This window comes from Chelonoidis abingdonii, chromosome 7 (genome assembly GCF_003597395.2).
Source record: "Chelonoidis abingdonii isolate Lonesome George chromosome 7, CheloAbing_2.0, whole genome shotgun sequence".
In the NCBI taxonomy this organism is placed as follows: Eukaryota; Metazoa; Chordata; order Testudines; family Testudinidae; genus Chelonoidis; species Chelonoidis abingdonii.
The window spans coordinates 95,139,007-95,159,191 of NC_133775.1; the positions used below are offsets into that span (position 1 = coordinate 95,139,007).

A 20,185-nucleotide genomic window follows, 5' to 3' on the forward strand; every position below is an offset into this window, starting at 1 on the left:
CAAGCTGTTTCTCTCTCTGGATCCCTGGGCTTTCGGGAGGGAGCAGGACATGTGTCTGGGCAAGTGGGGGGGCATGGCTGGGCTCCGGGGGGAAGGGAGTGCAGGTATCTGGACTAGGGAGGCCTTGCTCTGGGGAAGAGGGGGTTCGGATGTATTGGCTGGGGGGGCGGGGGGCCTGCCAGTTGGCTCTGGTGGGGGAGGAGTTGAGGGTGCCTCTCCTCCCCCCCTCCCCACTGGACTCTGGGGGAGGGGGGCAGAGAAAAAAAGAACCGGGTTGTTGGGGGCAGGGGGAGAGGCAGAGAAACAGGAACTGTGTTGTCATAGGGAGTTCTTTAACTCTCTACTCCTGGGGGAATTTGTGTGTGTGTCTGTGTTGTTGTAGACATACTTGCTGACAGGTACTTTGAAATAAATTACCAACATAATTGAAACTGGCATGATTACATAGTGTTATTTGGACAAATAAAATTTGCAGAATTTTAAAATATTGTGCACAAATTTTTAATTTTTTGGCGTAGAGTGCCCCCAGGCATAACAAGAATTTTCCAATGAGCCCAAGGAGGTCAGTGTGTAATGCACATGTTGCTGCTGGTCCAGCCATGTGTGCACAGGCATATATTCTGGAGTCCTTGGCTGAGCTTCAGTATGTAAACCAAAGTCTGTGTGCTCTAAGGCTGTGCACCTTCCATTGGTGCGAGAAAAGAAGACCGTCCCACTCACCGATCCACTGCTTCCACATCGAAACAAAACCTCTTCTCTATTGAGTCAGTTTTCCGGCGTATGCAGGATTTGAGTGTAACTGCTTCATCTTCTCCCTACAAGGATACAGGATTTCTAGATTAGGCTGAGAACAGAACTGTGTATATTACACACACTCAGCCTCCTAGAATTATGATTAATATGTATTAACCCCAGAGAGGATGGCTTGTGGGTCTAAGCATAAGGTTTGAAAGATCCACAGTCCCTGGAAATACAGTATTTGAATCTTTGCCAAGTTGATTTGTCTCTCCATCCTTGCAGAGTAGTTAGATTTAATTCTACAGTTTTCCATGTGGGTTCCCGTCAGAAAACATTTTTATAAGATTGTTAAAAAGAGGAGTCGTATCTGTCCCACATACCCTATAGCTCTTGTAAAGCAGGGGAGCCTGACCCACTCTTATTGAGCAAAGTCACCCTTCCTTTCCCTTACAGTGTACTGTCATCCTTCACCCCACAGGTGATTGCATTTCAGTGGCATTTTCCATCTTTGAGTGAGACAGGTAAGCACCCTACAAAAAGCATATTAAACAGCAAAGAAATGCCAAAGCCAGTGTACCATTCTCCTTTTCTCACATCCATCTTCCGGATTCATTTTATTAGATGTTATACGAAGTGTAATGGGTGTGCATGTGCGTGTATACACAAGCACATGTATACCACTGCTCTCTGCTGGATGGAATCAGAACTGCTGCAGTGTTTAGTTAAAGGAGTGGTAGGTATCTCTGCTGATAGAGCATGATCATTTCAGTTCTATTGTGTAACAGTAACCATGTACCCTGCAGTCCATGGACATTAGACCCTGTCTTGTAAAGTGGCCACAAACACACTAGAATTAAGGCTAAGATTTAGTCATGGGTATTTTAAGTAAGAGTCATGGAAAGGACACGGGTAATACACAAAAAGTCACAGCCTGTGACCTGTCCATGACTTATAAATACCTCTAACTAAGTCTTGGGGGGGAGGGGGTAGAAGGACAGGGTGCTGCTGGGGGGATAGGAGGGCCAGCTGCACCATCTGCGGGGGGCCACCCCAGGACCTTTGCTCAGGCAGTCCCCGAGGTCAACCGCACCAGCTGCTGAAGTAGTCATGGAAAGTCACAGACTCCATGACTTCTGCGACCTCCGTGACAGTCACAGAGCCTTAGCTATAACACATTAAAACTATATATCAACTCACTGAATAAAATGCATGCAAAATGAGCACACATTTATCAGCAGAGAAGAGGAAATGCAGTGGAGGCATGATAAAGATCATTTTTACAGTAACACTGCCACGACATGTATGAGTAGTCACAACAAACATAGCATACATATGCACAACAAACACAAATACATAGCATACATAGCACAACAAACATAGCACAGGTTTCTTTAATGCAATGTGAATTTAGACAGGATTCTTTGCTCTCAGTTGTTGAGTGATTCTGTCTGATGTGTGCTCTTGAAGTCTTGGTGAATTTTTAAAAAAACACCGATGGTTCCATTTAAAAAAAAAAAATGAAAAAAAGTTTTGAGTTTGCAAACTTTGTGTTTTTTTGTGCTTCGCTGACCCGTCATGCTGGACAATCACAACACTAACATCAACCATTCCAGAAAATGTATGAGGGTACTAGAATAACATTGACACCAATAGCCTGTTCTAACGAACTTTCCACATTAACTGCAAGGATTCTGCCAAGAGGATCAATAGAGTTAGCTTGTGCCCCAATCCTAAAGTAATTTCCCTGAAGTTAGCTGGATTTGCCCACTGCTGCCAGGGAAGTGGTATTCAAAGAATGCCATTTGGAGAAAAAGCAATTTTAAACTGATTAGTATTTGGCTCCAGCCATAGCCTGAGGTGGTTTCCCCCAGAGACTGAAAACAGGCCGATGACAGACAGAGCCTCCACAGCCTACAACAACAGAGATCCCTCTGCTGATCAAGAAAGGTCACATATCTCCCGCCTGCTGCTGTTGTCAGCTTCAGAAAGATTCCTGGCATGCCTTAGTGTATGGGAAGACTTGCAAGGCCTCTAAAAAATTACAGTATTGGGGTACGTCTACACTACAGGATTATTCTGATTGTACATAAACCAGTCTTGTAAAACAGACTGTATAAAGTCGAGTGCACACGGCCACACTAAGCACATTAATTCGGCGGTGTGCGTCCATGGTCTGAGGCTAGCGTCGATTTCTGGAGCGTTGCACTGTGGGTAGCTATTCCATAGCTAACCCATAGTTCCCGCAGTCTCTCCCGCCCCCTTGGAATTCTGAGTTGAGATCCCAGTGCCTGATGGAGCAAAAATCACTGTCGCGGGTGGTTCTGGGTAAATGTCGTCCGTCGATTCCATTCCTCCGGGAAAGCAACGGCGACAGGTCTTCATGCCCTTTGGTTCCCTGGATCTGCCCTGGCAGAGTGAGCCATGGAGCCCGTTCAGCTTCTTTTTTTTTTTTACTGTCAACCGTTGTGTTACTGGCTGCGCTGCAAAGGTGATACGTGCAGGCGCTGAACAGCCGATTCATTTGCCTTGCATTACGCAGAGATGGTTATATCAGTTGTTACTGTACCGTCTGGCTGCACTATTAGAGTCGATGATGTGATGGTATCTGTCTTCTTGTCATCTGTGCTGTGTTTCGTATGAGTGCCCCTGGCTGGGTCGGCTGGGGTGCAAGACAAAATGGCGAATGGACCCCCCACGTTCATTCCTCCGTTTATTGATTCTAAAATAGAGTCAGTCCACCTGCGTAGAATATGGGGCAAGTTACTGAGGAAACCATGTGTATCAGAGATCAGGAGAGCACAGCTGCTGCCGTGTCAGATCCGCAGATGATTGAGCTGGATGCCATTCTGGATGTCCACTGCAGGAACCCACTGCTTTGTGCCTCCTCCCCACCTATCCTGGAGGTAGCCGTGGCGAGTAGTCGCCCGGCCTCTTGTGATGTGCAGTCATAAGAATGCAGGGATAATGAAACACGGACTGTGTTACAGAGAAAAGTGGGGGGGGGGTCCAGCTGCTATTGATAGTCCACTGGCAGTACAGAATTTGTTCTTTACAATGACGGGGAGGGGGGTGATGGAGTCAGCCCCAGTGCTATGAAAAAGGACGAGTTCGCCAGTCATGTACATCTACTGGGAATGCCGGGAGATCATTCCTATTTTTACCAGGCGCCCCGGCAGACCTCCCTGAACCAGCCAGGGAAGCACTAGGGCTGTTGATACACGGTAGCAAGTCAGTTGTCTGTCTGGGCACCTACGGAGGGGAGGGGAGGGGAGAGATACTGTGTTCACTGCCGCAGCATTTCGCGTGTTACCAGAGCTTTCAGTAGATATCGGTGCATTTGAAACAAGTCAGAAATTGATTTTTTTCCCGTTTCTTTCACAAGAGTGGGGGGGGGTCATTGCGAGCATGATTACCCTTGAACCACGGGGCCGGGAACAATGTTGTGTGATGTCTGCCCTACAGGACACTGGGGAACTCGGGCCAAGATGCAAAACTTTCAGAGAGACTGCTGGGGATGACTGTGGATAGCATGGAGTCTTCAGTACCCCTCCGTCCTCCATGAGCATCCTGTTGCTTCTTTGGCTTTCTGGTTATTGCTTGTCACGCAGCACTTGTGCTGTGGAGCTTTGTTGCATGGGCCTGGAGGAATTTTTTTCAAATGCTTTGGCATTTGTGCGTTCTGTAACAGAGCTGTGATTAGACAGATTTGTGCTCCTAACAGTGATTAGGATTTAGTATCTCCCGTACGGTCCTGCTGGAACTCTTTTTGGATTTGGGACTGTTATGGCACCCGTGCTGCATCAGGAGCTCACGCGTGGAAACAGGAGAAATGAAATTCAAAAGTTCGCGGGGCTTTTCCTGTTTACCTGGCGAGTGCATCCGAGTTCGGATTGCTGTCCAGAACGGTCACAATGGTGCACTGTGGGATACTGCTTGGAGGCCAATACCTTCGATTTGCGGCCACACTAACTCTAATCCAATATGGCAATATCGATTTCAGCGCTACTCCTCTCGTTGGGGAGGAGTACAGAAACCGATTTAAAGAGCCCTTTATATTGAGATAAAGGGCCTTGTTGTGAGGATGGGTACAGCGTTAAATCGGTTTAACACTGCTAAAATCGGTTTAAACGAGTAGTGTAGACCAGGCCATGGTTACGGCAGAGTCATACTGGTATAACTGTGTCAGTTAGGGGTGTGGTTTTTCATGGATACAGTTATGGTACAAGCTCTAATGCAATGCAGTTACACTGGTATAAAGGTGCTTTATATTGGTACAGTTAAAGCAGGAAAAAAAAATAATCTGGTGTGGACAAGAGCTAAGTGAAATGAACATCCCCTAGCAAGGAGTCATGCTAAAGACTGGATAGCAATGGAAGAGAGTCCATTCTACCTGGGATGGAGTGTATATAAAGAGCTATGGATGCCAGTCAGCCAATACATTAGCCTCAGGGGAGATTTGTGCCATTACTGAAGTGTAGGGGAGCTAAAGTATTGTGGTCAGGTCACCCTTAAAAAGGGGACTGATCTCTGTAGGTGCTTTGCTTGGTTAAAGAAATATAAATTCATACAGTGAAGAATGTATCTGGCACTGGCCACTGTCAGAAGACAGGATACTGAGCTAGATGGACCATTGATCTGACCAAGTATGGCCATTGTTACATTCTTGTGTTTTTACACTACACCAAATTTAGGCCACTTTATTTCTAAGAGTGTCCACACAGGGGTTTAATGCAGTTTAACTAATCCACTTTTAATTCTCTCCTTTAATTAATTCAGATTAACTTTTCTGGGTGTCCCCAAGTAGACAAGCCTTTAGGGTCTGCACATATGGATTTATTCTTGACTAGCTTCATAAGCAGACATGCTCTTACTGAGTTGCTACTCCTTTACTGAATTACATTGTTTACTCTGCCAATGTTATTTCCCCACCATGATGGTTTTACATAGCTTGTTAGTACCCACAGAGATGTGATCTACATCTCTTTAAATCAGCATCCTGAGGTTCTCTTTGCAATATCTGCACATTAATATTTTGAGCCATCCTCTCAGTGACTAATTAGTTAGTGCTGTGGGTGTGTCAGAGAGAGTGGATGTTAACAACTCCTTAGAGTACTCACTGGATGGGGAAAGCTTCTGATTGAAAGGCAACAGTGGCCTTTCCAACAAAAAGTCCTCTCCCAGGAAAAAGTGGGGGTGTCATTCTCAAAAGATGAGAAAACATAGGTGTCAGCACTTTACTGTGTCATTCTGTTAAAAAAGAGTTTCTAGCGAAGGTTAGTGAGGAGAGAACAGAATTAGAAGACTGGATAGAACCCACCAATGAAATCCATCAGTGTCAAGGTCTTGGCAGTTTCAAGGGCTTGTTGTTGACAGACACAAGGCATTCCCAACCCAACCTTTGTTGGGCCAAGAGCAAGACTCACGCCAGCCCTTCCCCACAAAATGACCATTCGAGTGACCCTAGCATGAGTGCACTTGGCGTATTTCCACTCACCCCTTTTCCTCCAGATTTCTGGTCAAATGGTACCATAGTGATTCGTTTAGATTCCCTCTGATACGTGCAATAATGCTTCACCCAGGAGGTTCCAAAGTGACCTACAACGGAATTTAAGTTTTGAGATTTCTAACAATTAACTATGGTCTACAAAGCAGTTGTTACCAAAGCCACAATTAAACATCCTAAAACAAACGATACAGACTCTTGCATCTATAGTTCTCAAAAGCACTTTACAAAAGTGAGTAAAAGCATGATAATCCCTACTGCATGGAAGGGAAAGCGAGATCCAGAATTAACTCAATCACTGGCAGAGTCAGGAATAGAATACAAGTCTCCAGGCTCCGAGCCCAGTGTCCCATCCATTGGACCAGGCTGATTCCTCTGGACAGACCTGGTAATTTGCTAAATTAGCTTTAGTTTCATATGCCGTGATATAATCAGAGAATTAGCTACAGAAAAACTATAGAACAGACCTATTAGCATTTATCTTGTCCACCTTTAGTCACTCCTGTATATTCGCCAAGCTTGGCTCCATCCAGTTTTGGAATGTACCAAGCAATGAGGTTTCAGCAGTTTCACTTGAGCAAATTACTCCTCAGTCTGCTATGCTGGATCTCCCCACGATCATCGGCCTCCATGTCATTTCAGATTATTTCTAGAATGTAGCATTTACTCACTCTCCTTACCAGGCGAAGAAGGGCATTTAGTGAGGTTCTCGTTCTTCTTTTACCCCACTGCACAAACTCCAGACCCTTTTGCAGACAAGTTTCTCAATCTTAAGGAAGATACTCTACTAACTGTTTTCCCACTTTTGCCTGAGCTATCACCAATTAGGAAACCAGGGAATTCTATCTATGTACTTATCTGCCCACATCACCATAGCATCAGAGCACTTCATAGTCTGTAATGTATTTACCCTCACACACCTCCATGAGGTAGGGCACTGCTGTTATCCCTATTTTACATGGGAAACTGAGCCACAGAGTGGGCAAATGACTTGCCCAAGGCCACACAGGGAGTGGAGCAGAGAACTGAAGCAGTCTCCTTAGTCCCGTGTTATAGATTAACCACTGGACCATCCTTCCTCTTCACAGAAATGAAAGATAGAACTGAATCAGTAGATCGTTTCAGAGTCTTTCCTAACCCTTGGATCAGGCTCCTAGTAGCTGGATTCTAGTCCCTCCCCCTACCAGGGTAGGGTTGCTCAATGCAGTATCTTCTCTAGTGCCAAGACCTCTACTTCTATCCATCCTTGGTGGTAAGACAATTTGCTGAGACAGGCTTCGAATTACATGCCAGACTCGGGGAATTTCAAAGCTACATAGCCAAAGTGCTGTAGCGATAGCCCCCACCTATTCTGGTTGGTACTGCGCACAATTCATTTTTCAGGGACTGCGAAAAGAGTACGCCAAGGAGCTAACAGGCTCAGCAGGAACAGACTACCTCATTGGGCGTAAAAAAAACCAAAGGCAGGTCAAAGGAGAACTGTGAGGTATGAACCATGGAACACTGTGGGATATACCTGCAGCACCACAATGCAGAGTCACTCTGGGGGAAAGCTGAAGGAGCTGGAGATAATTTCCCAGAACTGCAGAATGTGGGCCCGCCCTGCTGACAGTGGGGATGCTCCTGCAGAAGGCTGCATAAATGGCTACCCTAAGCCTGTCATTCAAATCCAACTCAGGAACTGACAGGATTTATTTCTTCCCTCAATCCCCCTGCACCTCTTGTCATTTCACATGGACCATGATGTTTTGCAGAGACAGTGCTCCCACTCTGCACTTTAGTCTCCTCTGAGTGGCAGCAGAGAGTAGCTCAGTAACTTCAAGGCAACAGCACTTACGTTTCTCCTGGACATAGAGATAGCCCTCCATTGTGAAAGGGCTGATGTTCCTGTGCTCGTCGGGATTCTCCTTCATCTTCTTCATCAAGGACTCAACCTCCGACCGGGTTCCTTCAAAACGATTTCTTGTCTATAATTTTTGAAAAATATATTTTCCATTATCCACATTTCCCCAGAGCTTTCAATACACACAGTGCTACATAGAGACTACCAGGGAACCGTGGCTAACTTTATCTGGTATATTTCTTTGCCCTCCTGTAATCTAGGTGGGAGCCCTCACAACTACTCCAACTCTGGTTCAGAAGTCCATCCCTATTCAGCAAAATACCAAAGCTCATGTTTATGTCCCATTGACTTCATCGGGACTCAAGTTTCTATTTAAACACTTTGCCAAATATGAGTGGATATAAGCATATGCTTGGCTTACTTGGGGTCTCTGTTCCCTCATCTCATAGTTTTTAATGTTAATAGTTATGATTGGGGCTGGCAGCGCTGCTAACTACTCAGGCTACTCAACAATTCCTATTTTAACACCCTGTTTTCAGTTACTTGTAACTTTCAGCCCAACAGTTAAAGTTTGACAAATTTTCCATGCCACATATCTGCCTCAGGCTGAATGTTGTTGGAAAATTTCAGCAAAAATTATTTGGTCATTTCTGAGAACAAGGCAAGAGGAAAAGTACATTTTACCCATGCTAAATCCTGACATTTTCTTTTAAAATGTTATAGTGTCCCTCTGCTTTGGAGTAAGGGCTGGTAATTTGGGAGGGGGAGTTGCTTTTGTGTCAGCGATGTGCCTTTTGCCATTCCTGAGGAAAATCACTCAGACTTGGCCAAGTTATAAGCCTTTAAAACAAACAAACAAACAAACAAACAAACAAACAAAGAAAAAAACACAAACAGTTTGCACATGTGAGGTCTGGTCTACACTACGCGTTTAAACCGAATTTAGCAGCATTAAACCTAATTAACCCTGTACCTGTCCACACAACGAGGCCCTTTATATCGATATAAAGAGCTCTTTAAACCGATTTCTGTACTCCTCCCCGATGAGGGAAGTAGCGCTGAAATCAGTATTGCCATGTTGGATTAGGATTAGTGTGGCCGCAATTCAATGGTATTGGCCTCCGGGCGGTATCCCACAGTGCACCACTGTGACCGCTCTGGAAAGCGATCTGAACTCGGATGCACTGGCCAAGTAGACAGGAAAAGCCCTGCAAACTTTTGAATTTCATTTCCTGTTTGCCTAGCGTGGAGCTCTGATCAGCACAGGTGGCCATGCAGTCCCAAATCCAAAAAGAGCTCCAGCATGGGCCGTACGGGAGATACTGGATCTGATAGCTGTATGGGGAGACAAATCGGTTCTATCAGAGCTCCGTTTACAGAAGACGAAGCCAAAGCATTTAAATCTCAGGCTATTAACAAGCTACTCAGATCAATCGAGTACTGCGTGGACAAGCGTAATGGAAGCCAAGAAGCAAATTATCTCTCAGTGAGCGGAGGGAGAGGGACTGAGACTTCAGCTATCCCACAGTCCCCGCAGTCCGAAAGCATTTGCATTCTTGGTTAGCTTCCCTGAAGGTCAAAACATTTTCCCGGGTGTTCAGGGTATATTGTCGTCAATTTACATTCCTTCCCCCTCCCACTCCTAAAGAAAAAGGGGAAAAATCATTTCTCGCCTTTTTTTCAATGTCACCCTATGTTACTGCATGTGCTGAGATGGGGGTTGCTGTTTCAGCACTGAACACAGCATTCCCCTTCCAGTGGCAAGATGGTGCAAAATGACTGATATCGTCTTCATCATCAGCCCGTGAGTGGCTCTGGCTGGCCTCGGTGAGGTTGCTGGGGTGCCGGTAAAAATGGGAAGTGACTCCCAGTCACCCAATAATAAATATATGGTTGGTAACGTCCTACAAAATTATGGAGCTGAGCTCATCAGCTCCCGCCCCCTTTTCACGTCTAAAGAAAGATTTGTCTTGCTGGACTATCATGCAGCTGGAGGTGCCGCCCCTCATTTTTATCTCACTAAAAAACTCAGTGGTTTTTCTTATTCGCATTCTTTATTACTTCATCACAACAAATGAGGGGGACCACGCCACGGGTAGCCCTATGAGTTTGAAGGAGGAAGCAACGGGTGGGGTTGTTGCATGTCGACTCCCTAGTAATGCAATGCAGCTATCCTCATTGCGTGGATCTCTGGAGCTCTGATCACGGAGTGCTGTGCTCTTGGTTCTCTAGTCACTTGCCCCATCTAGTAGGACGATCTTTTAGACGAAAAACATAAGTAAGCGAATGACCAGGAATTACACAGGCCCCTCCCCATCTCAAAATCACTCAGATGCACCCATGGCAGTAGCAGACAGTACAAAAAATGATAACCACCCCTCAAATTTCAATTGCAGACGGTCAATGACTGATAACACATTATCATCACCAATTTTACAATGGCTATACCTGCATAGGGAGTAACCGTCTCTGCTACCTTGAAATCTAATATGAATGCTGCTGTGTAGCACTGCAGTACCGCGTCTGTCAGCAGCATCCAGTACACATATGTGACAGTGACAAGGCAAAATGGGCTCCATGGTTGCCATGCTATGGCATCTGCCAGGGCAATCCAGGAAAAAAGGACGCGAAATGATTTTCTGCCATTGCTTTCCCGGAGGAAGGATTGAGTGAAGACATTTACCCAGAATCACGCGCAACACTGTTTTGTATTGGGATCTCAACCCAGAATTCCAACGGACGGGGGAGACTGCGGGAACTATGGGATAGCTACGGGATAGCTACCCACAGTGCAACACTCCGGAAATCGACGCTAGCCTCGGTACATGGATGGACACTGCTGAATTAATGTGCTTAGTGTGGCCGCGTGCACTCGACTTTATACAATCTGTTTTACAAAACCGGTTTCTGTAAAATCGGAGTAATCCCGTAGCGTAGACATACCCTCAGTAGAGACTTGCTAGAGCTTCAGCTTAATTCCCTAAAGATCCCATCCTCTGTGTACAAGCTCTAGACTGGGGCTGAGCAGGTTTTTCCCTGTAATTTCAGCTGTAGCCTCTGTAGACTGTGCCAGACCCAGCTCTGGGTACTGGAACAGAGAGCAGGTGGCCTGTCTGTGCTCTGCTCAGCCCAGGCAACATGGAGGAGGAAGCTGCCTGAACTGAACGCAGAAGGAACAAGAGTAAGACAAAGATATGGGGCAAGTAGCTTGGATAAGGAGCCAGGGAGAGGAGGGAAACTGGGACCAGAGGAACAGACATGACACGGGGGGAGAACGAGGACTGGCACAGGTGATATGAATTCTGGCATTTCCCCAGTTTTGCAATCTTAAGGTTTTTACCACTGTGTGTCTGCGTGCGTGTAATATATACACAGGCTATAGTATTGTACAGAATTGGTCCAAAATACAACAATGTTACTATGGCATTTTGGGCAGACAGAGAGGCAGGAGTTTGAAACAGTTCTGGGATGTTGTTTTAATGAAGGACTCTGTTGTCTCCTCTGCTCCCCGTGCCCATCCCTGACTAGGAGGCTGGAAATCAAATCTGATCTCTTGCACACCACCACTGAGCACTGTGGCTGTGCTAGAAGGATCACCCAGCACACCTCAGTTTGACAGGTATACGAAAGAATTCTATTCATTTTTGTAAATTAGCATTCAGGGGCCCAGGCTGGTAAGTGGCAGAACACCAGGGGCCCCAGTTACTGCAGTCTCTGCTGAAAATGGAAGCAGCACACAACGGTAGGCAAGACACATCAACAAACTGCTGTTCTTCATCAAGTGGTTTCACAGAGCTGTATTTTTAATTTTGGGGGGGATGGGAGGGGAGAACAAGCACTGAGGTGTGTGATTTTCTTTGTGAGTTTTCTGATGGCTTTGTTTCAGAGAATTCAGCAAATTTGCATCCTCTGGAGAAAAACAGCAATCCTAATAAAAAAGGTAAGCAAGCAACACACATTTGATCTCCCAAACACAGGCACAAGTCCACCTGTTGGATATTAACCACATGCCTGTCAGGGGAGGGAGCTGTGCAAGTTCTCTCAGCTATAGAAATCCCAATGTCTGTCACTGACCAAAAAAAAGCAGGGGGTGGGAGATGGGAAGGGGGGTGTTTGCAATTCTTAAGACAAACAAGTCTTTGAAACACTTGCTAAAAGTGTGGTGCACTTAAAGACTGCTGTCTGCTTGCCAAGTCTTCCTGAGGATGTCTGGCTTTCTACACTTGCCATGCCCAGGGGAATAAATTGTTATTTGGGTCATGCATTTACTGTTGTGTCATCTACACACACACAAAAAAAGAAAGCATTTGCTTGCAATTATGCTATAAAGCCTACTCTTGAGTAGTATACAGGAAAACTAATTATATATAGGGAAAATGTTAATTCTCTGTGCAAGACAGTCACACACATTCACATACAGACTGTCTCCTTTGCATATACTTACATTCTGTATACTGATTGTCAGCTCTGTCTTGAAGTCGCTGAAGTCCTTTGCGAGTTCATAGCCATGATGGTAGAATGTGAAGAGCCCTTGCAGGAACGCCAGCAGCTGCAAAGAACCATATTCATCAATAGAGACTACCACCTTTTTCAAATCGACTGATGCCGAAGATGTCATTGAATGGATCAATGTTTTAGAGGGGCAGATTTTTAAAGGTATAAATGGGAACTGGTAAATTAGTTAACAGTCAGTGGAAGTTGGACATTTATTTCCTATTGGTGCCTTTGGGGGGGAAAAAATCTCCCTCTACACTTTGATAGGACCACGTACAGAATTGAATCATTTAGGAGTTCTTGTATGGTGGGGAAAAATAAGCAATGGAGATGAGGGAAGAAGAGAGTGAAGACTCAGATGAGCCTGAGGGAAGTTCTAGGGGTGTAACCTCCATTTTCTCTCTTCAGTAGTGGATAGGGACAGGAGATGCTGGCTGGAAGGTGCACAAAAGCCATCAGGGGGTACAAGATCCTGTTGAAGCAACATTCAAGACGACAGCAAAATGCAGCCTAAACCACCCTAACACCAGTTGAAGTCCAAAATATAGCAACTGTATGAAATGACCCCCTGAAAGCCAGTGCACACATTTCTCCATTCTCCAGCTCTCCCTCTGTCACACCATTATAACAAACAAAGGGAAGATACTATGAAACTGATCCCTGGAAATCAGAGAGAGAGAGAGAGAGATTCCTCCCTATTCCCCAGAATCTCTTACACAGGCTACATTCATTGAACACAACAATGTTAATTAATATTGCCCCTTTACAATCAATACCTTCTATAGTATTAACTTGTGTGTCCTACTTCCACACGGGATTTGGCTTCGTTTCCCAACTCTGCCTCAAAACAGCTCATTTTCCCTTTCAGGAAATGGATTAACATGAGGACTGGTTGAACCAATTCGGCTTACAAACCAACCTCAATCTACATAGCAACCTCTAAACCAAAGAGGAAGTTCTCAAAAATGTGCTGTGATTTATTGTTCTTTCCTGTGAACCTCTGCACTTCTGGCTGAATCCCAGACTGGGGGTGCGTGAGTGATTCAGTATTATGAAAAAAAAACTTTTTTCCTTTTTACCTAGGACTGAAATAGGGTTTTATAGGGACATATGGCCTTCATCACTGCAACATCCAAGTGCCTCACAACCATTAGTGGATTTTATCTCAACATCCAGAAGAGGTTAATAAGTATTGCCCCATTTTACTGATGGAAAACAGAGGCACAAAAAAGTGCCAAAACTCAATGCTGAACTGGAGACTGACCCAGTTCAGCATCCAGCAGGCCATCATTCCTTCATTCCACGAGATTTCCTGAATTCACTGATAGCTGATAATATATGAACCAAAGTACTAGCATCTTGGGTTTTGCCCAGAACCAGTTCCACTGGGATCCCCAAACAATGAACTTTTTGACCACGTAGGTGAGTATCTAACTAAACCACCCTTCTTTTTTAGGCTCAATTTACTCTGCTGTTCCAAGTCCAATGTCCAAAAATCCAATGCTCACAGAAGACTCCTCTGTGCTTCACTAACTTGCCTTATTGTACAGAACAAAGCAGGCGTCTGTCTAGACAACTCCTGTAGAATATTAAGCTGAGCTTTTCTGATAACTAGGTCTTCCACTTGTCTAGCAAAAATCCTGCATATCCTTGAATAGTTCACCCATCACTTTATTGAGAAGTGAAGTCATGCCTTGTCAGAGTACACCAGGCAATAAGCAGCTGGTGCTAAGGTCGTACCTTCTTTTCACTTTGGTTTATTCTTCTCTTAAAAGGACTGAAATAGGGTTTTATCAAATCCCTCAGAGGTGCTTCACCAGGCATAACACCTGAGCACATGCAGAGGTAAGACTCTTCTACTTAATTTTTATTCTTGTATCATTTCTTTAATCCTATTTTTCTCTTCTTCTCTCTCTAAGACTCCATTAATCTCAGATGCTACTGTTATTATTGGCTTTTATTTTCCCCTTAACAGATAAAACCTGGTTCAGAATTTTCATTCACCAGTTGACCACTGTCTAATAATGAGCCTCTCGTCCGTAAGACTTCACCCTCGTGGAAATTCTTGTAGAACCCATCAGAGTTTTGTGCCTAGTGAACATGAAGCTAATAACTCTATCTCCACTAGCCTATGCTCTTGCACAATGGGTACCCAAGCCTTCCTGCAAGGACAATGGAAAGGTTGGTCTCTACAACCAGAGTTCAGGGTCTGAGATGAAGTCAGCTGGGGGAGTTACCCCCTTTTTCTTCCTGCTTAGAACTTATTTCACTTACCTGTCCTCAGTTCTATCCCTTAAGGAAGAGACCTTGCTGATTAAAATGTGTGGACTCTGCAGAGTTATTCCATCAGCTTGCAAATCTAGCTGGTCTCCACTCGTTTCTACAGACAACCAGTAGCTCAGGCTACCTAATGTTCTGTTCTTAAACTTAGCTGACAGCTGGAACCTGTTGACAATTTTCACCTGGAATTTCCAAGAGGGCCATCCCCACCCCTGCATTCTTCTCCTCTCTCTGTCTCTTGATAAGCATATTAAGCGTTAATGTTCCAGCCACCTGAAGTGGTTGGTTAATGTTCCACCCACTAGAACACACGCTTCATACTTGGGTTATTGAAGTTGCTGTTTGTCAGATGGCTCTAGAATAGCAGAGATACCAGGCCTTGCATCAAAACAAAAGAGAAACTGTTTCATATTATCAGTGCCTCAGACAGACCTTCTATACTGTAAAGTAATTTAGTGGCCAGCAACATTCAGCGGGCTAAGAAATTTTGAATGTTTACTTACAGGTTCCACAAATTCAAACATCTTCCTCTCCTGGACTTCTTGCACCTTGAAGACATACTCAAGGGAGACTTCATAAAAATGCTGTCGAACCAGGTCCACCTGGCTGTCTGCCTGTGAGCACCATGGGAATTAGAGATGAGATACAGTATAACTACTGACTGAACATTTAGCTTCAGGATCACAAGATATCTGGGCCTAATAAGAACGTGTCCATACAGAACATAAATTTAGTACCAGATACCAAAGCAGGGCTAAGCAGATGGCAGAGAGATTACATACAAACCTAGTTCGCATGAAGACGCTTTCTTCATCTGAAAATTATGTATTTAATTATTTTTGTGTTCTTATGTCCATGACTGCCAGGTGGACAACATACAGTAAAAGCAATAAATACATGAAGACTATGAAGTACAAAGCAGCATCCCCAGCTTCTCTGCCCCAACCAGCAAACCCATGATAAGAGTCCCTCCAGTAATATTCCATAGTCAAATAAATACTCAGATAGCTTAGTATACATCTTGCACCTCACCATGAAGGCCACTGAGTTCTAGCTTTGACGAACCAGCACAAGGAAAGCGCATTGTTCTTTGAGGATGGTTTGACTCCAAAGCCCAAGAGAACATGGCTAGCGACCATCCTTAGCCACCGTGATGGTGCATCCAGACACACACGTACGTGCCAGGGTGGAACTACATCACTCTTATGTGAGACACTATCCCTTTTTTTAATATGGGGAGGAATTATGGTGGCCTTCAGACCTCTGCTCCTAGAAACCTGTTGACCTCTTTCTCCTTTGTGACTATGGATTCAGTTCTTCCCAACGATCAAAGCTGGATATGGTCAGTTCCCAAACCATGGTGACATGCAAATAAAAATAAAATGACTCAGTAACTTTGTAATCAGATGTACCCCTTCTCTGTCATAACTCGTTTAAGGACTGCATAGCACTTCAAATCTCACAATCACCACGTTGCGAAGTAGTTAAAGACTACTGCCCCCATTTTACAGATGGGGACCTGGAGGTCAGAGAGGCTATGGACTGTTTTTCAGGTGTGTTTCTAAGCACCACAGTTCCCACTGAAATCAAATGTAGGTGCTAGAAACTGGGGGAGAGGAGGGATTCAGACTCTAAATAACTTGCCCGGGGTCCTCAGAAAACCAGTAGCAGAGCTAGGAATCCTGATTCCAGGCCTTATTCTAATTATCTCTTGCTTTACAAAGTATAAGGATTATTACACTAAATAAACACATTGCAGCCCCTTTATTTACTCCATTGTTTCCTTTGCCTTTGCTGTGCCCCCCACCGCAATTACAAAACAGGCTTTCAGAGAATTCAAGAAGTGAATAGCAAGCAAGGCCTGTTAGATACCTAGTCCATCCCCACTCAGTGCAAGGCTGTTTTCTATCGCCTTGTCTACACTGGTATAGTTCAGTCCACACTAGAGGTTGTATCAGATTAATGACATCAATTAAAAATACCCACAGCCTTACCCAACATAATTATACAGGTATAACTTTCCAGACTAATAGTACCTTGCACAGACATTGGCCACAGCAAGACTGCTGAGAAGTCAGCACCAGGGTAATTTGATAAGAGCAATCTACCCTAGGGGGACATACCATACACTGTGCCCAATACAGAGCCTAACAGGCGGCTGCTTTTACTTTTGAAGACCATTGTTGGTAATTACTTCCTTTTTAATATGAACTTATCCCTATTAATCTGTTAGAAAACCATGAAATGGGTTATTTCCACCATGACCAACCTGTAACATTTGTCATGTGTGTCCATAATGCAGACACGAAGGTATTTAGCAAAGTCAGCTCTGAAAATCAGAAAACATGACGCAGTATATTGGACTTGCCAGCAATTAAATGGCAAATCAGACTTTCTGTGCTGTTTAAATTGTTCAACAGCCAGAACGGTAGAGCAACAGAGAATTCGCACGTTCTTTCCCCCTTCCCTTTACTATAACCATTGTACATGTAGATATTTCACTCACCTAGATGTATCGGCAGTAAGAGGAAGTTGGTACAAAGTGAAGGGTTTCCCACACATGAACTACTGTCTCTTAATAGGGCAGGGCCCTACAATGCAGCTATACAGTGCCAATAAGGTACAGTACACCCTCTTCTAAAGTTACCGCCACTTGCATATTTTCCAGCATGTATCTGTCATTCCTCTGGCTGACCTCCCCTCTCTGGAATCCCAATTTACAAGCTATGAACATAAGTTGTACCACTTTTATATGCCATGAAGAACCAAAGCCAGCATTTTCAAACTTGGAGGCCTAGAGTTAGATGCCCCATTCCAATTTAAGGCCATGACTTTCAGAGAGGCTCAGCTTACATAACTCCTTCTGTATGAACTTTCTTGGAATCAATGGGAGCTGTGGGTGCTGCATACCTGTGAAAATCAGGCCTTTTACTTGGGTGCCTGATCATGGAATGAGGTGCCTTACTTTTATGCAAGCAAGTCTGAAAGCCCGGGCCTATGCTAACTAAGTATTCTCCGCTTGGCAATAGGCCCCCAAACCGAAGTTTAACATAAAAAATCTCCACCAGATGGCACTGGTATTCAATGCTGCTACCTTGATATGCTCTACAGCTCTTTACTGCAGTTACACTGGAGCAATACCAGTACAGTAGCTACTGACATTATTAGGCTTTTCCTTGGAGAAAGGTACCTTAATACTCAAGAAACACTTATTTTAAATGGCACAACGCGTTCCTTGCCACTATGTTCCCTCCCCTTTCTAAAATAGAATCCTCCCACTCCAGTACAGCACAGCACTGAACATGCAGTACTTTGAATGCTTAAAGTAAAACGGTGATCAAGGAGCAACAAGATCATAATATTTAGCAGCTTAATACAATGGGACCCTAATCAACAAGCCACAACCACTACTGAGACCTGAGGGCTCTGCTGTATTATAAATAATCAATAACCAACTGACTATCTGTGCTATCCAGCAGGGACAGATGAATAAGGACATACAACTGGCTTATACAGTTATGTGAATCAGGAGACAAAGGTGGATAATTATGGGGATTTACGTGGGGGGAGTGGTTTGGTTGATTTTAGAAAGGCAAGTAATTATTATTTATTAGTTGTATTATCATATTGCCTAGCAGCTCCAGTCATGGACTAGGACCCCATTGTGCTAGATGTTATACAAACACAAAATAAAAAGACAGTCCCTGCCACAAAAAACGTACAAGCTTCGGCCAAGATCTCTTTCCCAGAAGTCATTCTCAAAGGTCAATCAATGGATAATGTCCTGGGCAGATCAAAAAACAGACCCTAGGCCAGCTCAGGGATCACTGAAGTTCACAGAAGTGACTTTGGGTATGTCTACCTTGAAGGGGCGGGGGGGAAGAGAGAGGCTCAGTCCCAGCCCAAGCCAGGACATTCACTCAGCTATTTTTACAGCCATAGCACGAGCCCTGCAAGCCCAAATCTGTAGACCTAGGCTCTGAGGCTATCCACTGAGGGAGGGTGGGGGTTGGATGTCGTCATTTGGTTGGTTTTGCAGTGTAGATGCACCCTTACTTAGAGTTTGGCACAGTAAATTGTTGTTAATTAGATCGCTTCCATCTGAATTAGGGGGTTTTACGTAGTTTTGAAACATTAATAAATTAAGCTCACAACCTTTCCTGCTTATTAGGTATTAATGGGCACATTTTATGGGCTAGGAAATTGAGACACAAAGCAGGGAAGCAACTTAGCCAAGTTGATACAGGATGTCTGTAGCAGACACAGGAGTAAGACTCTAGTCTCCTGATATCCCGTGCTTTTAACCACAGGCGGTCTCTCTCTCCGCCTAGTCATTGTCTTTTTGGTGGTATCTTGGATTCACTTTACCAAAACAGAGAGAAAACCCCTGTCATTCTCTATCAGCATGAACATATCCATTTTACAGCCACGCAGTGGGTTCTCGTTGTTGTAGATAGAGATCATGACGGGATCTGACTCAGGAGAATGCCAGAAGTTGAAAACCAGAGCTTGCTCTCACCTCTTGAAGTTGGGATTCTTTCTTCTTAGAAGACAAGTTTAAGTGCTTTTCTAAGACACCACAATACTTCTCTGTCTCCTTGTCGTACTTCTTCTTGGCATCCTACAAAAAAGACAAACATCACTAAATAACTGTCACATTAAACTATCAAGAGCAGTCACATGACACTGACTCCTTAGGGGCCCCAACACCAAGACAGTGATATTACTGGTATTACCACAGCAGCTAGGGGCCCAAGTCATGGACCAAGACCCTATTGTGCTCAAACACAGAACAAAGATTGTCCCTGCCCCAAACAGCTTACACTCTAAGTGCCAGACAAGAGATGACAGGTAGGTGAGTGCAAGGAAACAACATTAGACAACGCTCGTCAGCACAATAGGCAGTCGTCTCAGCACACCAGCAGCCTTGCTGTGGTCAGCTGAATGTGAATGAACAATTTCCAACAGGGAACATTAGTTCCAGTGTAACACTATCAGATCAAAGGAATTTTAACCAACATGTGTCTATGAAAACTAAAGGGGGGGAATAATGGAGTGCTTCTAAAGAACTAAGAACAGTGGCATTCACCATGCTACAATACAGAAAGAAAATAACATATACACAGAACCTGACAGTAGCTTCCTGACTAGGTGACTTTTTCCCCTTGGGCCAGTTTTCCCCAGGACCTGATGCATTCAGTCATGTCAACAAGGGTGCAAGTTAATTGTGGCCACGGATCCACTTCCTAAAGCCACAATGAAATAGACTCAGGTCCCTACTTTGTTTCAAAACTGGCTGCTGAGCAGCCATCATATAATGGATTTAA

General features: G+C 44.5%; 1 protein-coding gene across 2 annotated transcripts in view; it reads right to left on the reverse strand.

Annotated features, from left to right (window-relative positions):
- ARHGAP26 (Rho GTPase activating protein 26) overlaps window positions 1-20,185 on the reverse strand; it is a 324,880-nt gene that overhangs the window by 208,469 nt on the left and 96,226 nt on the right. For both annotated transcript variants that reach the window (XM_032769159.2, XM_032769157.2), the window contains exons 5-10: window positions 19,378-19,479; window positions 15,362-15,472; window positions 12,529-12,633; window positions 8,079-8,208; window positions 6,233-6,333; window positions 721-815 (exon numbers count right to left, since the gene is read on the reverse strand). In XM_032769159.2, the coding sequence (XP_032625050.1) occupies window positions 721-815; window positions 6,233-6,333; window positions 8,079-8,208; window positions 12,529-12,633; window positions 15,362-15,472; window positions 19,378-19,479 (644 nt within the window). The remainder of the gene's footprint in view (window positions 1-720; window positions 816-6,232; window positions 6,334-8,078; window positions 8,209-12,528; window positions 12,634-15,361; window positions 15,473-19,377; window positions 19,480-20,185) is intronic.